Raw genomic sequence first — 24,679 nt, 5'->3', positions numbered from 1 at the left:
TGTATTATATAGTGAGACCCTGTATTAAAAAAAATTGCTGCTGGGCATGGAGGCAGAGATTCCAGGACAGACAAGGCTACGCAGAGAAACCCTGCCTCGAACCACTGCCCCCACAAAAAAAAAATTATCAAATTTTATTCATTTTAATTTATTCTTGGGATATTTCATATGGCTTCTTAAGGTTTTTATGATCAGTTAGTGAAAAAGATAATCAGAATATTTTATTTACCCTAGGAGTGATTTGGACTAATGTATGTATGTACTTTCTGTGGGGACGAGGTCTTCCTTGCAGCCCAGCTTGGACTGACTTCCAGCTTGCTGACCTGTCTCAGCTTCTTGAGTGCTGAGATTATAGGCTGCTGGTTTATTTATATTGCGTTAAGAACTGACAGATAAGAAGCATGGTAAGACAGAGTTAGAAAATATAGACTACACATAGAATTACAAATTTGGAAGTTAGTGTGTTTCTATTAATGGATTTTTTATTGATTTCTATTAAAATTTCAGTTTAGATGTCTGTTTGGTTTTAGTAAAGATTGTTTGAGACCTTTGTCCTGAGTTCATACATGACGTGAAAAACCCATGTTTCCATAGGTTCTGCACTTCCCTTACAGAATCCACCTCTGCCTACCACTTTTCAGCCAGGAGCTCCTCCCGGGCCCCCTCCAGCTGGAGGCCCACCTCCCCAGAAAACACTTCCGAGGGCTGCAGTCCCACCATTTAATTCAACTGTCACCCAAGAAGGTGAGTAAATAGAAGGCAGAGGTACTGCCCAGAGTCTCAGCTCAGGACTGAAAGGAGAATGTGGATAGATACATCCTGTCCTTCAGAAGCCTGTTTCTGGAATACATTAAAATAGAATATTGTAGGATTCTTTCTCAATCTCCAGGAAAACAAAAGATTCCAAGACTGATATTTCTTTTCCATAAAGCTGCATCTAAGTTACTCGAAACATTTGTGTATTTGGTAGCACACACCTATAATCCCAGCACCTAGGAGTCTAATTTGGAGGCTTATGTGTGCTGTGCAGTCATTCAGTCACTAAGATATATTCCTGTCCTTTCTCCTGCCAGTATCTAAATTTTTATTTTCACATTTGAGCTTTTTAAAAATTACTACTTAAGGTATATATTTAGAGGGTGGAGTGTGATGGTTTGATAAATGTATAATATGTGATGATCCGTCTAGTCAGAATAATTAGGATATCTGCTATCTCAAGTATTTGTCATTCCGTAATTGGTGAACACATAATCATCTCTTCTAAGCCAAACATGGTAGTGCGTGCCTGTCAGCATTGGTAGCTGAAGCAGGAGGATCTTGAATTTGAAGCCAGCTTGAGCTGTATAGTGAGATCTTGTCTCAAAATAAACAAAAACCCTCTAGATATTTTTGAAACATAGTAAATTATTTTTAACTTAGTCACCATTGTGCTCTATAGAACTCTAGAAATTGGCTGGGCAGTGGTGGTGCACACCTTTAGTCCCAGCACTTAGGAGGCAGAGGCAGGTGGATCTCTGTGAGTTCGAGGCCAGCCTGGTCTACAGAATGAGTTCCAGGACAGCCAGAGCTACACAGAGAGACCCTTCTTGAAAAAGCAAACAAACAAACAACAACAAAAAGAACTCTAGGAATCGTCCTGACACTATTCTGTACCCGTTAACCAACTTCTTCTTTCCTCCTGTAATGTGGTTACAGTTCTCCTCATTCTTTGAGATCAACTCTCTATATGAATGAGAATGTACAGTAGTTGTCGTTCTGTGCCTGGCCTATTTCATTTAACATGGTATTCTCTCTTTCTTCCTTTTTTTTTTTTTTCTCGAGACAAGGTTCTCGCTTTGTAGACCAAGCTGGCCTCAAACTCACAGAGATCTGCCTGGCTCTGCCTCCCGAGTGCTGGGATTAAAGGCGTGCGCTGCCACCGCCTGGCTCTTTCTTCCTTTTTATGACTAATATTTCATTGTGTAGATACACCTCAGTTTCTTCATCCATTTGTTCACTTCTGGACAATTAAGTTTGTTCCATGTCTTGGCTATTGTTGTGGAGTGTTCAATAAATGGGAATGCAGGCATCTCTTTGATATACTAATTTTAGTTTTTGAAGCACTTGGATACTTTTCTGCAATGGCTACACTGTTTTACATCCCCAGTAATGGTATGGAAGAGTTCTGCTTTCCCACATCCTTGTCAGCATTTGCTTGTTTGGGAGTTTTGTTTGCTTAGGTCTGTCTGTCAGTCTCTCTCTGTCTCTCTCTCCTTTTTTTTTTTTTTTTTTTTTTTTAAGACAGGGTTTCTCTGTGTAACAACTCTGGCTGTCCTGGAACTCATTTTGTAAACAGGCTGGCCTCGAACTCACAGAGATCCACCTGCCTCTGCCTCCCAAGTGCTGGGATCCAAAGTGTGTCCCACTGCTACTCGGCAACCTTAAACCCTTGATCCTCCTGTCTCCTCCTAAGGGTTGGGATTAGATGTGTTCAACTTTATTCATTCATTCATTCATTTATTTTTCAAGACAGGGTTTCTCTGTATAACAGTGCCCTGACTATCCTGGAACTCACTTTGTAACCAGGCTGGCCTCGAACTCACAGAGATCCACCTGCCTCTGTCTTTCGAGTGCTGGGATTAAGGGCATGCACCACTATGCCTGGCTATATTTTAAATTTTAAAATATATTTTTGCTACATTTGTGTGTGTGTGTGTGTGTGTGTGTGTGTGTGTGTGTGTGTACATGCACACATGCAAGCATCAGAGTACAATTTATAGACACGTTGGTTTACTCCTTCCAGCATATGGATCCATTCCTTTACACCTTCCTGACCATCAACTCAGTTCATCCACAGGCTTGATGGCAGATGCCTTTAAAGATTTATTGTTATAAATCTTTTGAAACCCTGTCTCGAAAAACAAACAAACAAAAAAGGTTATTATTTCTCAGTATGTATCTGTGTATGGGTGTGTGCACATGTGTGCGGTACCCTCAGACACAAGAACCAGATCCCTGTGGAGTTGGAGTTACAGATGTTTGTGAGCTACCTGAGTAGGTTCTCGGAACCTACCAGATTTTTGTTTTTTGTGGTGGTTTTGTTGTTGAGATAGGGGTTTGCGATGTAGCCTTGGCATGGAATTCACCATGTAAACCAGGCTGGCCTCAAACTCAAAGAGGTCTGCCTGCTTCTACCTTCCCAGTGCTAGGATTAAAGGCATGTGCCACAATGCCTGGCAACATTTTGACATGTTTGATAGGCTGTGACTTAATTAGTTTATTAAGGGTTTTCTAAATTTTTAGGTATTAGTTCATTTCTTGAAGACTTATTTAAGTCTTGTTGATGAATTTGCTTTTCAGGTGTTCCATCACATGCCAATAATGGATCTATGGTGGCTCATAGTCCTTACGATGAAATTGAAAGAGGTGGCTTCTTGGGTGAGATGCTTATGAATGTTTTTCTTTTTTCTCTGATTATAGAAGTAATATGTGTTCATTGTATGGAACTAAGAGAAAAAAGTTGGTTGTGTATGTGCACCCACTGTTGATATTTTTTTACTTCCAGGCTTACAAGTTTCTTCATCCTGTTAGAATTGGAGCTTTGGGCTTTATGTGCCGTGTTTTAATCAATTATACGTGTTTATATCCGTGTACCTAAGTCCCTAAATTGCATTTAGGATGTATTCATTAGAGTTTTTTTAATGAAATTTAGTCTGAATATGAAATTTATTATATGATATGGATGTAAATTAACTATGCTAAACTTATTTCTGTGTGTTTATGGCTGTAGTCTATATTAACTAGATTTTTGATCTTGCTATTACTTGTTACTTATGATTGGTTCTCTTTAAGCCAATAAATGAAACTGTAATTCAAAAAATTGATGTTATAATTTTCATAATTTAATGGATCATTTAGGTGTTTTAAGTATTCAGGAACATAAAATAGAACTTAAAAGTTACCTTGTTTCTAGCAACACCACAGCTTACTAATCAGAACCCCAAAATGAGCCGAAGTGTGGGATATGCATACCCCTCCCTACCACCTGGCTACCAAAACACAGCGCCACCTAGTGCAGCTGGAATGCCACCCTCCTCCCTGAATTACCCAAGTGGCCCCCAGGCCTTTGCTCAGGTAAACTTTCTTTTAATATTTTTTTAACCTTTAAAAAGGTACATTGAATGTTTTATAGCCATTTAGACTAAAAATGAATATTTCATAAAACTTTTTTTTAAAGGTTTTATTTATTTATTATGTATCCAGTGTTCTGCCTGCATGATAGAGAGGGCACCAGATCTCATTACAGATGGTTGTGAGCCACCATGTGGTTGCTGGGAATTTAACTCAGGACCTCTGGAAGAGCAGCCAGTGCTCCCAACCTCTGAGCCATCTTTCTAGCCCCCTTTAGAAGGCTCTTGTACTTGCTTATTTCTCTAGACCCTCAACATGGCCAGGAGTCTAGATGATGCTCTTCTAAGCTATCCCTGTCTATCCACCTACAAAGTTTACTCACTGTGAAACTGTTTGTAGACTCCCTTAGGTGCTAATCATTTAACTGCGAGCATGAGTGGATTAAGTCTACATCCAGAGGGTCTAAGAGTTGTCAATCTTCTTCAAGAAAGGAACATGCTTCCCTCGACACCTTTGCAGCCTCCGGTTCCAAATTTGCATGAAGACATCCAGAAACTCAACTGTAACCCAGAGTAAGGCTTCAGTAGCATTTCTTATGACAGTGACCATGTTCTCAAGTTTTCTGGTGTGCTTGTTAGGTGTTATGAATAAGCTGTTACAGGTAGACTGTATCTTAAGATAGGACTGTTAAAGCTTACCTGAGATTTGCATGTTCTAAATAAAGAAATGTAGTTGTCAGTCTCCTACAGATTGCGGCCATCCTGCTTCCTAAGTCTGCTCATTTTCTGAATTACCCTGAATAGTGTGGTGACTCCTCCTCTGTCACCCCTGTTCTTAGCATGCTTTCCCTAACACTTTGGGCTTCCTTACTGTTTCTCTGAAGCCTCCTCCCAGCCATGGGATTCATTGTCTACCATGAGTCTGATCTCTAAGTCAGCTTAAACAGCATGGCACCTTATAAGAGTTGCAGCTTGCCTGGCCTGGTGTTTCCTTTAAAACTCTAGTAAAATTGTCCTGGAACTTAAAAAAAGGGTGTGTGGGGTGATGGTGGTGGTGGTGGTGGCGGCGGCTAGGGAAAAGATTTATGTCCCTTGAATTGATTATTCCTTTTATTAGCTCTAATAAGATTATTAGATTCATGATCATTAGTGTAGCTATATTTCAAAGTTCAGGGATTATTTTTTTGTTTGTTTGATTTGAGACAGGATCTCTGTACATAGCCATTTGCTGTCCTGAAACTAACTATATAGACCAAGCTGATCTCAAACTTAAGGGATCTGCCTGCTTCTGCCTCAGAGTGCTAGGATTAAAGGCGTCCACCACCACCACACCCAGCCTGGCCTCAAACTTTATTCTCCTTGACTTAATCTTCCAGATTCAAAGACATTATGCTCACCTCTTTAGTCCCTAAATCATATTAATGTATGTAGTAAAGACTCGTAAATTGCACAATTTGTTATTTTGACATAATATTTTTAAAAACTTTAGTAAAACCACTCTTCAGTGAACTCTGACCTGGTATACCAGTGTGTACATGTAGTCCTAGCTCTTTGGTCTGGTGACATAGGAGGATCACTTGAGCCTAGGAGTTCAAGACCAGCTTAGGTGGCATACCAAAACCCATCTACAAAATAATAAATTCATTAAGTAATGAATTAATTAAAAAATAAAGTTTTTGTTTGAGGATTTGAGTCACTACCTACTAATTTCGAAGTAATAATTGTTAGTCCAGACTGTTTTACACAGAAGCCAGATGAGACTATTCTTTATGAGTAGTAGGTCTTTGACTTAATTTCTTGTTTTAGTTTCTTTTTTTTTTTTTTTTTTTTGGTTTTTCGAGACAGGGTTTCTCCGTGTAGCTTTGCGCCTTTCCTGGAGCTCACTTGGTAGCCCAGGCTGGCCTCGAACTCACAGAGATCCGCCTGGCTCTGCCTCCCGAGTGCTGGGATTAAAGGCGTGCGCCACCTTGTTTTAGTTTCTTGAGACATGGTCTCACTGTGACCCACACTGGCTTCAAACAAGTAATCCTAGTGCCTCAGCTTCCTAGGTGCTGAGTTCATGGTTTCATGTGGCACACGTGGCAATTTAAATATTTTAACAGTATAAAATTTTAAATCTATGGTTCATTTGTAATCTGATCTAAGATGAAGATATGCACTTTTTTTTGTCCTAAAATAATGATAGCAGCAATTGACATGTATATTTTCTTCCCCAACAGGTTATTTCGATGCACGCTGACTAACATCCCTCAGACGCAGGCCTTACTGAATAAAGCCAAGCTTCCTTTGGGTCTGCTGCTCCACCCTTTCAAAGACCTAGTGGTATGCTTCTTTAGAGAAAGTAAATGCCTTGGGGAAATTGCCTAAGTGGTGAAGTATTTCTCCGACAGTGTAAGAATGAATATAAAGTCTGATACGTGACAGTTATTTTCTTCTTTAATTTCTAATTCAACCAACAATTTTATTACAATTTAAGAACAAGGTAAGGGAAGTATTGAAAAACCCATGGGATGCTGTATAGATGGGCATAACAACAACCAAAAGATGGGCCCAGGCTTGGTGCTGTGCACTTGCGATTCCAACACTCAGGGAACTGAGTCAGGAGGATTTTGAGTTTAAGGCAAGCCTGGGCTACATATTGAGACACTTTTTTTTTTAAAATAAATGTGCATTGATGTTTCGCCTGCATGTATGTGTATGTGAGGGTGTCAGATCTTGGAGTAACAGACAACTGTGAGCTGCCATGTGGGTGCTAGGAATTGAACCTGGGTCCTCTGGAAGAGTAGTCAGTGCTCTTAACTGCTGAGCCATCTCTCCAGCCCCTGAGACACTTCTTTAAAATACAAACAAAAACCCTGAACTTTTCTTTTTTTTTTTTTTTTTTTTTTAAAGATTTATTTATTTATTATGTATACAGAAGAGGGTGCTAGATCTCATTACAGATGGTTGTGAGCCCCCATGTGGTTGCTGGGAATTGAACTTGGGACCTCTGGAAGAGCATTCGGTGCTCTTAACCTCTGAGCCATCTCTCCAGCCCCCCTGAACTTTTCTATTTAACTAAGTTATAAATTACCATTAAAGTCGTTTACCCTAGCTTCCCCCTCTGCTGCTCTTGGAGTGAAGTCAATTGCGCTAAGAAGTTGCTGCCTGTGCATAAATAAAATAAAATAGAAGTTGTTCAAAATCTAAAAACCTTTAGCTCACTTTTGTCCTAATTCTCTGGAGCCAAACGTGTTCACAAGCTCCTGAGAATCAGCATGTGGTTGTTAGGATTTTATTGTTTGATTGGGTGATTGATTTTGGTTGTACTGGGGGTGATGATGAAGGCCTCAGTGAATGCTAGACAGGTGCCGCACAGAGTTAGACGATGCAAACCCCTTATTGATTTTTGTTTGTTTGTCTAAAGACGCTGTTTTGCTAAGTAATAGCCCTGGCTGGCCTTGTGCTTGTTTACGTAGCTCACACTGGCCTTGAACTGATAAGAATCCTCCTGTCTTAGCCTCTGAATGCTAGGATTACAGGTATGAGCCACAAGGCTCAGCTTCCCTTACTGAGTTGAGGTTTTTAGTTGTTTCGTTTTATATGAAGTCTAAGAAGTTTTATTTTTTGTTATTGTTGTGTATGTATGATGTAGATACGTGAGTTTGAATGCTTGCAGGTGGAGATCAGAAAACCATTTTTGAGCCGGGCGTTGGTGGCGCACGCCTTTAATCCCAGCACTCGGGAGGCAGAGCCAGGCGGATCTCTGTGAGTTCGAGGCCAGCCTGGGCTACCAAGTGAGCTCCAGGAAAGGCGCAAAACTACACAGAGAAACCCTGTCTCGAAAAACCAAAAAGAAAAAAAAAAAAAAAAAAAAGAAAACCATTTTTGAGAGTCAGTTCTCACCTCCCAACCTTACTGAGACAATCTGTTTTGTTTCTTCTGCTGTGCTGTGAACTCTCTGGGCTAGCTGGCCTAAGGATTTCTGGGTGGTTCTCCTGTCTCCACCTCCCACCCCGCATAGATTTGTTGGGATTACAGATGCTTGCCACACCATCCAGTTGTTGACGTGGGCTCTGGGGATCAAACTCAGGCTGTCAGCCTGCGCTGCAAAGTGCCTTTACCCACTCAGCTGGCCACCTGTCCCGTAACTCTTAGTATAGATGATAAACTTTGAATACTGTTTAGCTTTTAATAGTTGTGGAAAATTAAGGCCTCTTAATATAATAAAATAATATAAAATCAAGACTATATAGCAGTTTCATTCCTCTTTATTTTAGAATGTACTTTCTCCTCTGAGAGCTGAGACAGAAGGATTTCTTGAGACCAGGAGTTTGAAACTAGTCTGGGCAACATGGTGAGACCTGTCTAATCAACAGGGAATGTTGTTCCTATTTCCTTTGTCGCTTGTCCCTGAAAACACATTGTATAGGGTACTGCCTTGGTCTGCAGTGTGAATGCTTCATGAAAAGATGAGTACTTTTCTAAGTGATACATTTTATTGTGGATGCCACCCCCATGTGGTGTTCTGAGATTAGCTCTTGCTCTGCTGCCCAGGCTGGCCTCAGACTTGCTGCTGCCCATTTCCTCTTCCCTACACCCAGGCCCCAGGTGTGAGCCTGTGCCCACACTTTTTGCCCTAGGTTTCCCTCGAAAGTTAAAATGTCTTGCTAGTTATTTAGAAGGGATAGATTAATGTCTGCTTGGTCAACTTAACAATCATTGCCTTTAACAACTTTGCTCTGATTTTTTTTTTTTCCCTAGCAATTGCCTGTGGTCACCTCCAGTACAATTGTGAGATGCCGTTCATGCAGGACTTACATCAACCCTTTTGTCAACTTTCTTGATCAAAGAAGGTGGAAATGTAACTTATGTTATCGAGTTAATGATGGTATGCGCTTTTGAAACATTGTCTTAAAGAGACATTTATGTCAGGTGGTGGTGGTGTTCACCTCTTTAATCTCAGCACTCATAAGGTAGAAGCAAGTAGATCTCTAAGTGAAAGACCAGCCTGGTGTACATAGAGAAAGAGACCCTGTCTTGAGAGACCAGCCTGGTGTACATAGAGAAAGAGACCCTGTCTTGAGAGACCAGCCTGGTGTACATAGAGAAAGAGACCCTGTCTTGAGAGACCAGCCTGGTCTACATAGAGAGAGAAAGAGACCCTGTCTTGAGAGACCAGCCTGGTCTACATAGAGAGAGAAAGAGACCCTGTCTTGAGAGACCAGCCTGGTGTACATAGAGAGAGAGACCCTGTCTTGAGAGACCAGCCTGGTCTACATAGAGAGAGAGACCCTGTCTTGAGAGACCAGCCTGGTCTACATAGAGAGAGAAAGAGACCCTGTCTTGAGAGACCAGCCTGGTGTACATAGAGAGAGAGACCCTGTCTTGAGAGACCAGCCTGTTGTACATAGAGAACGAGACCCTGTCTTGAGAGACCAGCCTGGTCTACATAGAGAGACATGGAGCCGGCACAGGGCTCTAATTCTGACCACTGGGGAGTCTGAGCAGGATGGTAGTAATGGTGAAAGCCTATCTCAGAAGAAAAACAGCTTTTGACTTACTTGATATAGATAGTCTTTTAGTTCAGAGAGCTGCTGTTGACTTTTTTATGCCTTTAGACTTAAAAATAAGTCAATACTTTTAGGCAGAAATGAGATGATCATTTTGAGACAATATTTTACAAGTATATTGAGCATGTAAGTGGAATGGTTCATGGTATTGTTTAAGGTTTGTTTGTAACCCCAGTGCTGGAATTATAGGTATATGCTACCATACCCGGGTTATGTAGTGCTGGAGATTGAACCCAGGGATTCTTTCATGTTAGGCAAGCACTCTGCCAGCTAAGCAATATTGCCAGCCAAAAATAATTTATTTTGAAATTAATTCGTGTAATTTTCCCCCTAGGGTAAAAGAAAATAAGTCCATAGAATGCCAGCTGTCTCATTTCCTCACTGCTTTTGAACAGGGTGGGGCAGTACTAGGTTAGTTGAATGCAGTGTGATCAGTAACTGAAGAAGTGTGCTATCTCAGTAACTACTTTATAATTTATATTTGAAGAATATCATATAACCAACAGCATTGTGTTGGAATTTTTAGCACTTGGGAGGCAGAGGCAGGAGGTCATCCCTGGACTATACAGAAGAGTCCAGAGCCACCCTGGGCAGACTATGTGAGCCCTTGACTCCGAGAGAAGGGAAAAAAATAGCTTTTTGGAAGATTTTTAATCAAGAGTTGAGACTACAGCTGAGTGGTGTCACACACCTGTAATCTGAGCCCTTGCAGAGGCTAAGGCTGGCCTGGGCTACAAAACAAAACCAAGTGTATTCTCTACTTTATAAAACTTCAGGAAAAAAAATAGTGTTTAGTTCACCTAATCTTTTTGTTGTTGTTGTTGTTGTTGTTGTTTTGAGATAGAATTTCTCTTGTGTGTCCCTGGCTATCCTGGAACTCACTCTGTAGACCAGGCTGCCCTCAAACTTAGAGAGATCCACCTGCCTCTGCCTTCCAAGTGCTGGGATTAAAGGCGTGGGCCACCACCACTGGGCTTTACCTTTAACACCTTGAGTGTATGTTCAGTAATACACAACTGATGTTGTGATAAAAGTTGTAACCTCCTTCATATGCCATTGAGCTATTTAATAAACTGTAGTTTATCCTTTGAGTACATAAAGATTTTAGGTTGTTGTTGGTGGTGGTTGTGATTTATTTCCTTTTTTTTTCCCCATTACATTTATTTACTTTGTGTTGGGGGTTGGGGAGTGGGGGGCACAAGCCACAATATGCACATGGAGATAAGAGGACAACTTGGCTGGAATCAGTTCTCTCCATCCACAATGCGGGTTTCAGGGATCAGACTCAGGTTGTTGACTTGGCTGCAAGTACCCTGACCAGCTGAGCCATCTTGCTGGCCCTTTGATTTTTGAGGCAGGGATTCACATTATACCCCATGTTGGCTTGGTATTTATTTGCTATATAGCCTAGGCTGACACCTAACTTGGTGATGATCATCTTGGCCTCAGTTTCTCACATGCTGGGATTATAGACATACAGCATCTCACCCAGGCTAAATTAAAATCAATTTTTTTTTGGGGGGGGTGGCAGGGTTTCTCTGTGTGGCCTTGGCTGTCCTAGAATTCACTCTGTAGACCAGGCTGGCCTCGAATTCACAGAGATCTGCCTGCCTCTGCCTCCAGAGTGCTGGGATTAAACATGTCCGTCACCACCACCCAGCGAATGGATCCCTTTTTTTTTTTTTGGTTTTTCGAGACAGGGTTTCTCTGTGTAGCTTTGCACCTTTCCTGAAGCTCACTTGGTAGCCCAGGCTGGCCTCGAACTCACAGAGATCTGCCTGGCTCTGCCTCCCGAGTGCTGGGATTAAAGGCATGTGCCACCAACGCCCAGCTGGATCCCTTTTTAAAAGTCAATTTGTTACATTATTTTTTTTATCTTGGAACAAGTTAATTATAACACCCTAAATTAAGAAAAATATCCAAATGTAAGGTATTGAATTAATTCTTTTATCACTATATTGTTTGTGTTGCATAGTTCCTGAAGAATTCATGTACAACCCTTTAACCAGAGTTTATGGAGAACCTCACAGAAGACCTGAGGTTCAGAATGCTACTATTGAGTTCATGGCTCCTTCAGAATACATGGTAAGATTTCTTTTTCTTTGCTTTTTTGAGGAGGAGGAGGGTATGGTTTCTTGTTGTTGTTGTTGTTTTGTTGTAAAACAGGATCTTGCTATGTAGCCATGGTTGGCCTGGAATTTGCTAGTTAGCTGAGGCTAGCTTCCAAGTTCCCATAATTCACCTACTTTAGACTTCCAAGTGTGTGACTATGGTTGTGAGCCATCCCCCCAGCCATGATCCTGAATTTGAAGTCCAACAACGTAATAGCCATTACCAGAGTTCTGTTCTTAGCTGAGAAAGTATCTGTTCAACAAGGCCAAGGGCTTGCTGTGCGAGCCTGGTGATCTGTGTCCCTCCCCAGAACCCACATGTGTGCATGCACACACACACACACACACACACACACACACACAGAGTTAGATTCAGATATTCGGAGAGTAAAGATGTGTGATGTTCCACTTCAGTGTCTTGTCTGTGTCAAGCAAATTGCAATATAATATTGGGATCATATTCATAGTTCATATTTCAGTCAAATCAGACTTCGGTGTTTTACAAATAATGCAGTGTAATCCAAGCACTTAAGAGATAGAGGCAGGAGGATTAGGAGCTCAAGCCTGCATTATATGTGAGTTAGGCCACTGGGGGCTATATAAAATCATCTCAAAACAAACAAACCAAAACCCCAGGGGCTGGAGATACGGTTTAGAGGTAAGAACTCTGACTGCTCTTATACAGGACCCAAGTTGTAACTCTGGTTTCAGGGGATTTGAAGCCCTCTTCTGGTCTCTGTGTGCACTGCATGTAATTAGCACACATATGTACATGCTGGCATTCATACATAGACATAAAATAAAGTAAATAAATAAAAGGCCCAGGCCTCTTAGTTTAGGTCTCTTTCACTAAGGCTTGATTTCATCTAAGAAAGGACTGTGAAAATGACACTAGCATGTAACTCCAGCCTTGACTACTAACTTATTAGTGTGCACGCATGCGTGTGAGATCCTCTAAGCCAGACAGCAGCCGCTAATGTCACTCCTCAGGTGCCATTCATAATGACTTTTGCTCTTTTTTATTTGAACCAGGATCTTAATTATGTAGCCCTGACTGTCCTGTAACACTTGAGACCAGACTGGCCTTGAACTCATAGCGATCCACCTGCCTCTGCACTTTCTCTGTCAAAGAGCCCAAGCATCTGCTCTTCCAGCCAGGTGTGGTGCACTCCTTTAATCCCAGCACTTAGGCAGTAGAGGGAGGCGGATCTCTGTGAGTTCGAGGCCAGCCCGGTCTGCACAGTGAGATCCAGGATAGGCTCCAAAACTACACAGAGAAATCCTTTCAAAAACAAAAACAAAAAAGAGAATGATAAATATGTTCAATAGACAAGTCAATCAAACATAAATGTATGAGTTAACAAATAACTGTGAAGTAAACCGCCTTTGTTAGCACTGTCTCGATCAGTATCCTAACATTAGGTGTTGCAAAGATGTCTCAGGAGTTAAAAGCACTGGTAAACTTCCAGAGGACTCCGATTCGGTTCTCAGAACCTACATGAGAGGTGATACCCATCTGTAACTCCAGTTCCCGGGAATCCACATTCCCTTCTGACTTCAGGGTGTATGCACATGGTGCACATACATGTAGGCAAAACACCCTACGCACGCACGTGCACACACACACACACACACACACACACACAATGATCAGAGCATTGCCAATGTTGCCAGAGCCTTGTGATGGCGTGTGCTCTTTCCTGCCTGAAGAGATCTCTTCTGAACTGTGAAGACACACTTCTCCTCCCTTACATTTGAAATGGGTAGTATCTTCAAAATGAACAATCAGTATTTTTCAGAGGTACATAATTACGTTCTAAAGGACCACTTAAATGTGTTAGCTTAGGCCTTGCTTAGAGTAAATGGAGAGAGGAATCCGTAAACAAGGAAGAAGTTCAGCGCTGCCTCCACTTAGCCCTTAATAGTGTCGATGTTGTAGTTTTGCTGTGTGTGACCCCAGCACATGAGTTCAAATGTAATGCTGTTGGATATATTTAATTGAATTCTTTTTCCTCTAGTTACGACCACCACAACCTCCAGTGTACCTCTTTGTGTTTGACGTATCTCACAACGCAATAGAAACTGGATACTTGAATTCTGTTTGCCAGAGTTTGTTAGACAATCTGGATCTGTAAGTGTCTTAATTCAGCTAATTTGAAATGGATGATGTCTTCAAAATGAACAGTTAGGTTTTTTTTGTTGGTGGTGGTGTTTTTGTTTTGTTTTGGTTTGATTTTTCAAGACAGGGTTTCTCTGTGTAGCTTTGCACCTTTCCTGGAACTCACTCTGTAGCCTAGGCTGGCCTCGAACTCACAGAGATCTGCCCGGCTCAGTTGGTTTGTTTTAAAGGTACATAATTATGTTCTAAAGGACCGCTTAAATGGGTTAGCTTAGGCCTTGCTTAGAGTAAATGGGAAGAGGAATCTGAGGACCCCCCTCCCCACGTCACCTTCAACATGCTGCTCTTTCTGCTTCATGTAATCCTCTTTCACACACCTTTTCTGTCATTTTACCTTCAAATACCTCAAGGCTCTTTAAGGAGGAGCTCTTACTCTGTAGTCAAGACAGGCCTCAAACTCACTGTATAGCTCAGGCTGGCCTCACATTTTCACCAATCTTTCTGCCTCAGCCTCTTGAGTGCTGGCCTTACAGACATGAGCCACTGTGCCTAATCATGGTATGATTTTTAGTTAATTTTTTTTGTTTATATATGTTTTGTTTGTTTGTTTTCATATCTAGACCCCACAGTTTTCCCCTCCCATCCATTCCTCCTCCATTTCTCTTCAGAAAAGGGCAACCCCCACCCCCTATGCATATGAACCAGCCATGACCTATCAAGTTGCAGTGAGACTAGGCACCTCCTCTTCTATTAAAGCTGAACAAGGCAACCGGGTAGAAGGGAAGGGTCCCAAAAGCACTCAACGAAGTCAGAGACAGCCCTGCTCCCAGTGTTAGGAGTCCCAGAAAAAGACCAAGGTACACAACTGTAACACACATGCAGAAGGCCTATGTCAGTCCCATGCAGGCTCCCTGGTTGTCGGTTCAGGCTCTGTGAGTCCCTATGAGCCCAGGTTAGTTGATTGTGTGGTTTTCTTGTGGTGTTCTTGACCCCTCTGGCTCCTATAATCCTTCCTCCTCCTCTTCCATAGGATTCCCTGAGCTCTGCCTAATGTTTGGCTGTGGGTCTCTCCATCTGTTTCCATCAGTGGGAAAAAAACTTGCTAGGTGAAGTCTCTCTGATGACAGTTGGGCAGGCACCATCTATGAGTCTAGCCAAAGTATCATTAGGAATCATTTCATTGACTTTCAGTGCGAGAGGGGCTTCTAGACAGGGTTTCTCTGTTTAACAGTCCTGGCTGTCCTGGAACGCACTCTGTAGACCAGACTGGCCTTCACCCCACAGAGATCTGCCTGCCTCTGCCTCCCAACTGCTAGAATTAAAAGCATGCACCACCATGCCAGGCTAAAAAAAAGAGCTATGTTTTTAATGTTATATACACATGATAGAACTTTTTAGTGTGAACTTTTAATATAAAAAATGCATAGGTCAGATTTCATCACAGACTGAGTAACTCCTTCACATTGGCCAAAAAGGCATTCTTGTTCTTGTCTGTATTTGTATCTCATGTTCTAGGCTGTATATGGGAATTGTGTGTGGCTGAAAGGGTCCATTAAGTCACCCAAACATGGAAAAGGCTGGAAGCTAGTTCCTTTGCCACCAAGAAATTTTGTTCCATATATTGGGTCCTTTAAAACAGATACTTTTGCTCCTCTTTGTTCTTAAAGGCATTAAATAATATAAAAGTTTTATGTAATTGATTTAAATAGATGCAATAGCTAAATTTACATTGCATTTTAGTTTCTTTTTTTTAAGATTTGTTTTTTTATGTGTGGATGAGTGTTTTGCCTGCATGTATTTATGTGCACCATATGTGTGCCTGGTGCCAGAGGAGGTCAGAAGAGAAGATTCAATCCTCCAGTACTGGAGTTACAGACAGCTATGAGTTGCCATGTGGATGCTGGGAATTGAACTGATTCCTCTGCAAGAGTAGTTGGTGCTCTTAACCACTGAGCCATCTCTCCAGCTCCTACAATGCATTTTAAAATGCTATATCATAATTTTTTAAAGCATTCTTTTTCCTGTGATGCTGGAGACTGAACCAAGGACCTTACACCCATCTGCCACATTCTCCACCACTGAGCTAAATCCCAACCCCTGAAGTATTTATTCTTTTGAAAATAACTTGAAATCAGGCCCAGTTTTGTACATATTTTTCAGGTTTTTAAAAAGCTCACATATGCTAAGAAATGATAACTTTATATAGAAGCAGTTGATTGTAAACTGCTGAGAATGTTTTCATGGCAGGTAAACATTGGCTGTTTATGCTGGGCCACTTTCAATACTATTATATTGGATGCTTACATATGACACTTAGCAGAGAGAGAGAAAGAATATGTGTGTGTGTTTGTGTGTGTGTGTGTGTCTGTGAACACTGATTAAAACTTCCTTGTGAATTTATTTCTAGGCTTCCTGGCAACACTAGGACAAAAATCGGCTTCATAACATTTGATAGCACTATCCATTTCTACAGTCTTCAGGAGGGTCTCTCCCAGCCTCAGATGCTAATAGTTTCAGATATTGACGGTATGTGTTATACACTTAAACTCACTGAGCTGCCTGGAGAATTTTCCTGAGTGTTTGGTGACTCAGGAATGTGTGGTGTGACTCTAGTATAATGGAGGAAAAACTTGGTTTTTCGGAGCTCAAACCCACTGAATAACTCAGGCTGGCCTTAAACTTGTGTGCCACCATGCCAGGCTGAGGGGAACACTTATGTAGAAAAATACTAGATTGATGGGGTTTTCAGAATCTTTAAGTCCAATCTCTTATTTTATCAGAGAGCAAAAGGGTTATGGGAAAGAAATGATTTCTGAGCAAGACAAGTTTATGTTAGAACCTGAGAGAGGGAGCCGTGAAAAAAAGTGCCTGAGGGCATGGGTGGAGCTGTGGGGGAGAGCGCCTCCCTGTGCCACACAGACAACCAATCAAAACTGGGAAGAAAACTAGATATTGAAGCTCAAAAACAGACCCTAGGGGAACAGTTAATTTATGATTCCAAGGCTATTCAAGTGAGGGAAAACTAGACACACAAAAGAGACTATGCTGTTTAAAAAAAATTAAAGTAAGCCAGATGTGGTAGCACATGCTTGTAGTCCCAGCACTTGGAAGAAGGAGACAGGAGAATTACTACAGTCTAGGGTCAACCTAGTCTACATTCTGAGTGCCAGGGCAACCAAGGATAAATAGTGAGACCCTGTCTCAAAAACAACAACCAAACAAAAAGGAAAAAAACTGGAAAGAAGTAAACTTGAGGGCTGGAGAGATGGCTCAGAGGTTAAGAGCTGCTTGCTCTTCGAAAGGTCCTGAGTTCAATTCCCAGCAACCACATGATGGCTCACAACCATCTGTAATGAGATCTGGTGCCCTCTTCTGGCTTGCAGGGATATGTGCAGACAGAACACTGTATATGTAATAAATAAATCTTTAAAAAAAAAAAAAAAGAAGAAGAAGTAAACTTGAGTTAAAAATATATTTTTTTAAAAAGGCTATGTATAGTGGAGCACACCTGTAATTCCAGCACCCAGAGGCAGAGGCAGATGGACCACTGAGTTCCATGCTAGCCTGGTCTACATTGTAAGTTTCGAGAAGCATTATCTTTAAAAAAAAAAGGATAAGAATTAAAAATTTGGGGAAAATTTTCTCAAGATTGGATTGGCAATGGCTTCCTATAAACAACACCCAAACACAGGCAGGAAGAGGGAAAAACAAAAATACATAATTAATCCCAGCACTTACCACTCAGAGGCAACCCAGCATTTGGAAGGCAGAGACAGCTGGATCATTGTGAGTTCAAGGCCAGTTCAGCTTGGTCTACAAACCAAGTTCCAGGCCAGCTGGGGCTACACAGTGAAGCCCTGTCTCCAAAAAAAAAAAAAAAGGCAGAAGTCCATGTTCAAATTCATCCTCAGCTACATAGTGAATTCAACTGCAGCCTGGAATATGTGAGACCTTGTCTCAAAAGCAAAAAAAAATTTTTTTTTGATGTGTATGGTAGCATATGCCTGTAATACCAGCCTTTGGGAGGTATTGCTGAATTTGAGACCAGCTTGAAATGTTCTATAGTAAAGCCCGGTCTCCATGAATATTTGTGGCTAGGGATGTGACTGAGTAGTAAGAGAGCTCACTTCACATGTACAAGGCACAGGTCATCAGGGAATACTCTATGGTGTACAGAAAACAGCCCATGGCCGAGAGAAAATACCGGTAATTATATACCTGTCAATGAATTTTTAAAAATTTATTATCTATGTGTGTGTGTCCCTGTGTCTGCTGATGTCTGCAGGGGCTAGAAGAGGGCATTGTATCCCCTGAGGCTGGAGTTACAGACAGTTGTGAGCTCCTGACATGGGTGCTGGGATTTGAACTAGTTTCCTCTGGAAGAGCAGCAACCACTGAGCCTTATATCCAACCCTAATAATGAATTCAAAGTGGAAAGTACATTTAAAATTTGTTTTTCTTAGGAATTAAATTCCTTTTTTTTTTTAAGATTTATGTATTTATTATGTATACAGCATTCTGCCTGCATGTATGCCTGCAGGCCAGAAGAGGGCACCAGATCTTATTACAGATGGTTGTGAGCCACCATGTGGTTGCTGGGAATTGAACTCAGGACCTTTGGAAGAATAGCCAGTGCTCTTAACCTCTGAGCCATCTCTCCAGCCCTAAATTCCTTTTCTTAGATGGAATCAAACTAGGAAGAAAATATAGGTGCACGGAAAATTATTTTTAAAGAAATCAGTTTCTGTATTTACTTATCAAAAAGTAAGGATTTGAATGAAGGTTCTAAAAGTAATAATGAAGTAAAAGATTTTTGTTTTCAGACAAGGTCTCATGCGCCCTAGGCCTTGAGCAGGAGTTTTTCTTTTAACAGGGTTTCATAAGCCGAACATGGTAGTGCGCATCTGTGATCTCAGCATTAGAGAGACAGAAGCAGAAAGGTGATCCAAGTCAGTTTGCACTACACAGTCAGATCCTGTCTCCAAACTCAATGAGGGCCTAAGGAGAGCTCTCTCAGTAAAGTGCTAGCCTTGCAAGCCCCATGGATCCAAGTTCCACCTCCAGAGCCAACTTAAAAATGTCAGACATGTGGTGTGCTTGAAAGACACTCAACAGATCCCTGGGCCTCGCTGGCCCCCAGTCTAGCCTACCTGGTGAGCTCCAGACCAATGAAAGATCTTGTCTCAGGAAGTGGATGGTATTTCTGAAGATGCTACTCGATCAAGGCTGTCTTCTGGCTCCCCTATGCACTGGCATATACAGCACATGCACATTAAAAATTAAAAACAAAACAACAGAGCCAGCCCAGCAAATGAGTAAATGAAGGAATAAGTATTCCAAGGCTCACCTAGAGTGTTGAGAGCACCTTGTGGTTCACCTGCGTTTGTAGTCCCATCAGTAGGGCCCCGGTTTGGAATTCCTTTATGAAGAAGCATCAGCCTTCCAAGTGAATATATTAGTAAACTATTATTTCAGATAAAAACAAAGCATTCTTGCTGGGTGTAGTAGTGCACGCCTTTAATCCCAGCACTCAGGAGGTAGAGGCAGGTGGTTCTCTGTGAGTTTAAGGCCAGCCTGGTCTACAGAGTGAGTTCCAGGATAGCCAGAGCTACATAGTGAGACCTTGTCTCGGAAAAAAAAAAAAAAAAAAAAAAAAAAAAAAAACAACAACAACAACAAAAAACAAAGCATACTTGTATGTTCTGTTAGCTAGTGTCTGCAGAAGTCAGAAGGTAGTATTGGATCCTCTGGAACTGGAATTACAGATGGTTGTGAGCCATATGGATGCTGGGAACTAAACCTGGGTCCTCTAGAAGAGCTGCTAGTGGTCTTAACCACTGAGCCATCTCTCCAATCCCATAGCTGTCTTTCTAATATTAAAAAAGTGTCTTTAACAAGTGTAGTAACCACACACCACTAATCCTAGCACTTGGGAGGCAGAGGCAGGTAGATCTCTTGTGAGTTCCTGGTCAAACGGTCTACATTAAAAGTTTCAGAGCAGCCAGGGCCTACACAGTGTAATCCTATCTCAAAAAACAATAACAATAAAAAAGATAAATAAATAATAAAATGAATGCTTCTTTATTCTTCCAGATGTTTTTATACCCATGCCAGAGAACCTGCTAGTAAACTTAAATGAAAGTAAAGAGGTAAGGCATACTTCCCTTCCTGCCATATTGAATTGAACACTGAATGCATATTTCTGAAATGAACTTTAAATTTAGCTTTTCTTTGATTTCTTTAGGCTATGTAGCATTTTGTATCTACTCTTAGTTTAAGTTCATTAGATGGACAGTTCTTGAGATCAGTCTTGTACTGATCGCTTCTTAGTCTAAGGCAGCGGATTCTCGGTAGTGGAGCGGAAGACAAGGCTCTTCCAGAAGGAAGAGCACCGAGGAGGCCTGGCCTGCAGGCCGTATGGGCAGAGGGAGGGATGCTGAAAGAAGGCTGCTGGGCACTGCACGGAAGCACATAGCCAGGCTGCTCTCAGTGCTTTTGCTTTTCTGATTCACAGAGTGTCATTGGGTCAGTTCAGAAGAATCTCTTATTACCTGCCTGGAAATTGCCATGACATAATACAGTGAGAGGTGAACAGAATGTGTCTGAAGGGGGGATGTTGTCTACCCTGTACCTGCATATATGGCGTAGGATAACACTCACCTAGCAAGGCTGTGCTCCCCACTTTGTCAGTGGGGGCAGTGCTATAGCACAAAGTATTTTTCCCCATTAATTCTCTTTTATCTGTACAACCTAACTTAAATAGGCAGTTGGTTTTGACTTTGTTTTTCTTTTATAGTAATACTACTAGTTGGCATTGTTACTGGATATCTTAGATTTTGCAACAGGCAAGAGTTAAACTCAAGAGAATAAAGTATGTAAAGGTGATGGAGAAAGCCATGTTTCATGGCATTAAAATAGATAAATTTCTAAATTGTGATGGTTCTTTTGCATATATTCTGGACTTACAGTCTTGCTGGACTATTGCATGTGCAAGAACTGTAAGGCCCCAGTTTGAATGTCTTGCTTGCCAATTTATAATGTTTACTTAAAATGGCTTTCTTGTCATTGACCGACTTCATTGTTTCTTGTAGTGTCCGTAGATTCTCTGACCATCATCATGATTCAGTGTCCTGTCTGTTGTATTAGATAATGATTTATTGTGAAAAAAATTTAATTGTAACATTTTTTAGTTTTCTTGCTTTATTTCACAAGCTTGTCCAAGATTTACTGAAAAGTTTGCCACAGATGTTTTCTAAGACACTGGAGACCCAGAGTGCCTTGGGTCCTGCACTTCAGGCTGCATTTAAGTTGATGTCACCAACTGGCGGTCGAATGTCTGTTTTCCAAACACAACTCCCAACTCTTGGTGTGGGAGCCCTGAAACCACGAGAGGAACCCAACCAAAGGTCATCTGCTAAGGTTAGACCACCAGGGGTATAGCCTGGTCTGTGCTGATGCTATCTCTTTGACCTAAGAGCTTGTTTTCCATTGGTTTGTTTATTAATTGTTTGACTGTGAGGAGGAGGGGCTGTAGGTAATGAATAAAGGGTTTCACTGTTACGTCCATATAACTATTTTATTATTTTCTCTACCTGCCTGATGCATCTGTGCTTTATTATATTATCTTTAACATCTTAGGCTTTTAGAAGTCCAACCTGGTTTTGATGAGAAAGTCTGGAAGACTAAGAGAATACATTTGCTAGGGACAAAATGGAACCAAAATGACCATTAGAAGTGGTCATAATAGCTTGGAGGTGGTGGTGCACACCTTTAGTCCCAGCATTCAGGAAGCAGAGGCAGGTGGATCTCTGAGTTTGAGGCTAGCCTGGTCTACAGAGTGAGTTCCAGGCAGCCAGAGCTCTACAGTAAAACCCTGTCTTGAAAAACCAAAAACTAAGAGCCGGGGGTTGCTTTTGAGCTCTGTGTGTGTGTGTTAGGAATTTGCATTTCCCAAAAGATAAGAGAAAACAGGTCTACCACATAGTTCCTATGTCATTCCTGGCCAGACAGCCTACATTCTGCTGCCTGTTAGATAGAGGTTAGACCTCAGTAACTGATTCATTACATCCTTCTGTTTCTTTGTGTATGAAGAGAAGATGCTGATGCTCACCTCTTAGGGTAGTGGAAAGGACTACATGCATGCCATGTATGAATTGTTAGCATGTCCCCAGCATTTGGTACATTTAGTAGGCTAAAGTTAAAATAGTAATTACCTTTGTCTATTACAAAATTAATGTACTAGAGGTTTTCCTTTTCTTCTTTTTTCTTTTAATATTTCTTTTTAATAGTAAACAGAATAAATATAAGCCCTCAGAAAGTGCTTTAACACTGTGGTATACCTAAGTGTATATTTACTTTTTTTTGATGAATTTAAAATTTTCTCTTTCTATTCTACAATTAATAGGAAATACATCTGACACCATCCACTGACTTCTATAAGAAATTAGCCTTGGACTGTTCTGGCCAGCAGGCAGCTGTTGACTTATTCCTTCTCAGTGGGCAGTATTCTGATTTGGCTTCTCTAGGTATGTTCTTGCGTTTCTTTCTCTCTTTCTCTCTTTCTCTCTCTTTCTTTTTCTTTCTTTCTTTCTTTCTTTCTTTCTTTCTTTCTTTCTTTCTTTCTTTCTTTCTTTCTTTCTTTCTCTCTTTCTCTCTTTCTCTCTTTCTCTCTTTCTCTCTTTCTCTCTTTCTCTCTTTCTCTCTTTCTCTCTCTCTTTCTCTCTTTCTCTTTTTTGAGACCAGGTCTCAGGTAGCCCAAGGTGACTTTGAACTTCCTCTGGGTCCAAGGATGACCTTGAACTCTGGATTGTCCTGCTGCCATCTCCCAAGCACTGGAATTACAGACTTGTTCTGTCACACCCAGCAGCAAGATTTTTTAATGTTTTTCTAAGAGAACGTAAAAATGATGTTGTTATAATGTTCTGTTTTTGAAATGGGGTCTTGCTGTGTTACCCAAGGTGGTCTCCAAATTTTTTGTTTTTGTTTTTCTGAGACAGCATTTCTCAGTGTAGCCTTGGCTGTCCTGGAACCCACTCTGTGTACAGATCAGGCTGGTCTGGAACTCAGATCCACCTGCCTGTCTCCGGAGTGCTGGGGTTAAGGGTGTGTGCTACTATGCCTGGCAAGTAGTCTCTGCTCTTCTGCTTAGTAATCATCCCCACTCCTACCCTAACACACTCCAGCCAACCTTGGGTAGCTGGAACCATCGGCAGGTGCCACCATGCCTGGCCACCCTGGTAATGTCAGTTTAATCTGTTAAAACCTGATACTCTCTTTTTTTTTTTTGAGACTCTCTACAGAGCCCTGGCTGTCCTGGAGCTCACTATGTGTAGACCCGGCCAGCCCCAAACTCACAGAGATCTACTTGCCTCTGCCTCCCAAGTACTGGGAATAAAATCATGCACCATTACAATTGGCATTGTACTCTTAACTTAATGTAAGGGAAATAGAGAAATTGCTTGCTATACCACTATTATAAAGGAGCAGAATATTCTTTTTGACGGTACCTTGAGAAGTCAGAGAAAAATGTGTGCAGTTACTTTGATATGAAGTATTAGTAGTTATTATTTTAAGGAGTATATTGAGAGGCTAAGGCCTGTGTGTGTGTGTGTGTGTGTGTGTGTGTGTGTGTGTGTGTGTGTGTGTAGAGAGAGAGAGAGAGAGAGAGAGATCTATAACATAACTCAAGTTATGTTTCCAGCACCACATTGTGGCTCACAACTACCTATAACTCCAGCTCCAGAGAATTTGATGTCCCTGACCTCTGTAGGTACCTGTACCCACGTGTACAAATCCGACACATACTTGCACATAGTTTAATAATAACAATTTAAGTCTTTAAAAATTTGTAATAGGGACTGGAGAGATGGCTCAGTGATTTAAGAGCACTTACTGCTCTTCCAGAGGTCCTGAGTTCAATTCCCAGTACCCACATGGCGGCTCACAACCATCTATAATGAGATTTGGTGCCCTCTTCTGACATGCAGGCAGAACACTGTATACATAATAAATAAATAAATAAAATAAAATAAGAAACTTGTAATATATGTAATATAGATATCTATAATAGATTACACACACACACACACACACATACACACACACACACACACACGGATGACAGGGTGAGTAAAAAGCGCTTGTGTTCTCTTGCAGGCTGTATTTCTCGGTACTCAGCAGGCAGTGTTTATTACTACCCCTCTTACCATCATCAGCACAACCCAGTCCAAGTGCAGAAATTCCAGAAGGAACTACAGAGATACCTCACTCGGAAGATTGGATTTGAGGCAGTCATGAGGATCCGGTGCACCAAAGGTGGGAACACTTTTATTTCTCTCAGGAGGCTCCATGTTGTTTTTAATACAGTAAAAATAGGTATCATGGGCTGGAGAGATGGCTCAGGGGTTAGGAACACTGGCTGTTCCTCCAGAGGACCTGAGTTCAATTCCCAGCATTCACATGGCAGCTCACAACTGTCTGTAACTCTAGTTCCAAGAGATCTGACACCTTCACACCAGTGTACATAAAATAAAGTTAAATAAATTATTTTTTTTTTTAAAAAAAGTAGCCTGAACTCAGCATCAGTTTAAAATAAAGTTAAAAACAAATATGTATCACACAGGATTTACTCTGCACAGGTACATTGCTGAGTTTTAGGATGTGAAATTGTACAATATGCAATTAACGGAAAAACCATTATAAACAGGGAATATTGGGGCTAGAGAGATGGCTCAGCAGCCATGTGTACAAACCCACACAGACACACACGTGCACATAATTTAAAAGGAT

At 41.3% G+C, this 24,679-nt stretch overlaps 1 protein-coding gene across 2 annotated transcripts in view; it reads left to right on the top strand.

Annotated features, from left to right (window-relative positions):
* The window catches only part of Sec24a (SEC24 homolog A, COPII component), a 65,228-nt gene that overhangs the window by 22,772 nt on the left and 17,777 nt on the right, over nt 1-24,679 (top strand). Inside the window, exons 3-15 of one of the 2 annotated variants that reach the window (XM_076578313.1) lie at nt 595-744; nt 3,340-3,417; nt 3,953-4,113; nt 4,510-4,682; nt 6,329-6,431; nt 8,853-8,979; nt 11,637-11,746; nt 13,791-13,903; nt 16,299-16,417; nt 19,985-20,040; nt 21,104-21,310; nt 22,296-22,416; nt 24,047-24,205. In XM_076578313.1, the coding sequence (XP_076434428.1) occupies nt 595-744; nt 3,340-3,417; nt 3,953-4,113; nt 4,510-4,682; nt 6,329-6,431; nt 8,853-8,979; nt 11,637-11,746; nt 13,791-13,903; nt 16,299-16,417; nt 19,985-20,040; nt 21,104-21,310; nt 22,296-22,416; nt 24,047-24,205 (1,677 nt within the window). The remainder of the gene's footprint in view (nt 1-594; nt 745-3,339; nt 3,418-3,952; nt 4,114-4,509; nt 4,683-6,328; nt 6,432-8,852; nt 8,980-11,636; nt 11,747-13,790; nt 13,904-16,298; nt 16,418-19,984; nt 20,041-21,103; nt 21,311-22,295; nt 22,417-24,046; nt 24,206-24,679) is intronic. The other variant, XM_076578314.1, reaches the window with a different exon arrangement.

This window comes from Peromyscus maniculatus, chromosome 8 (genome assembly GCF_049852395.1).
Source record: "Peromyscus maniculatus bairdii isolate BWxNUB_F1_BW_parent chromosome 8, HU_Pman_BW_mat_3.1, whole genome shotgun sequence".
Lineage (NCBI taxonomy): Eukaryota > Metazoa > Chordata > Mammalia > Rodentia > Cricetidae > Peromyscus > Peromyscus maniculatus.
This window is presented reverse-complemented; position numbering and strand designations above follow the sequence as displayed.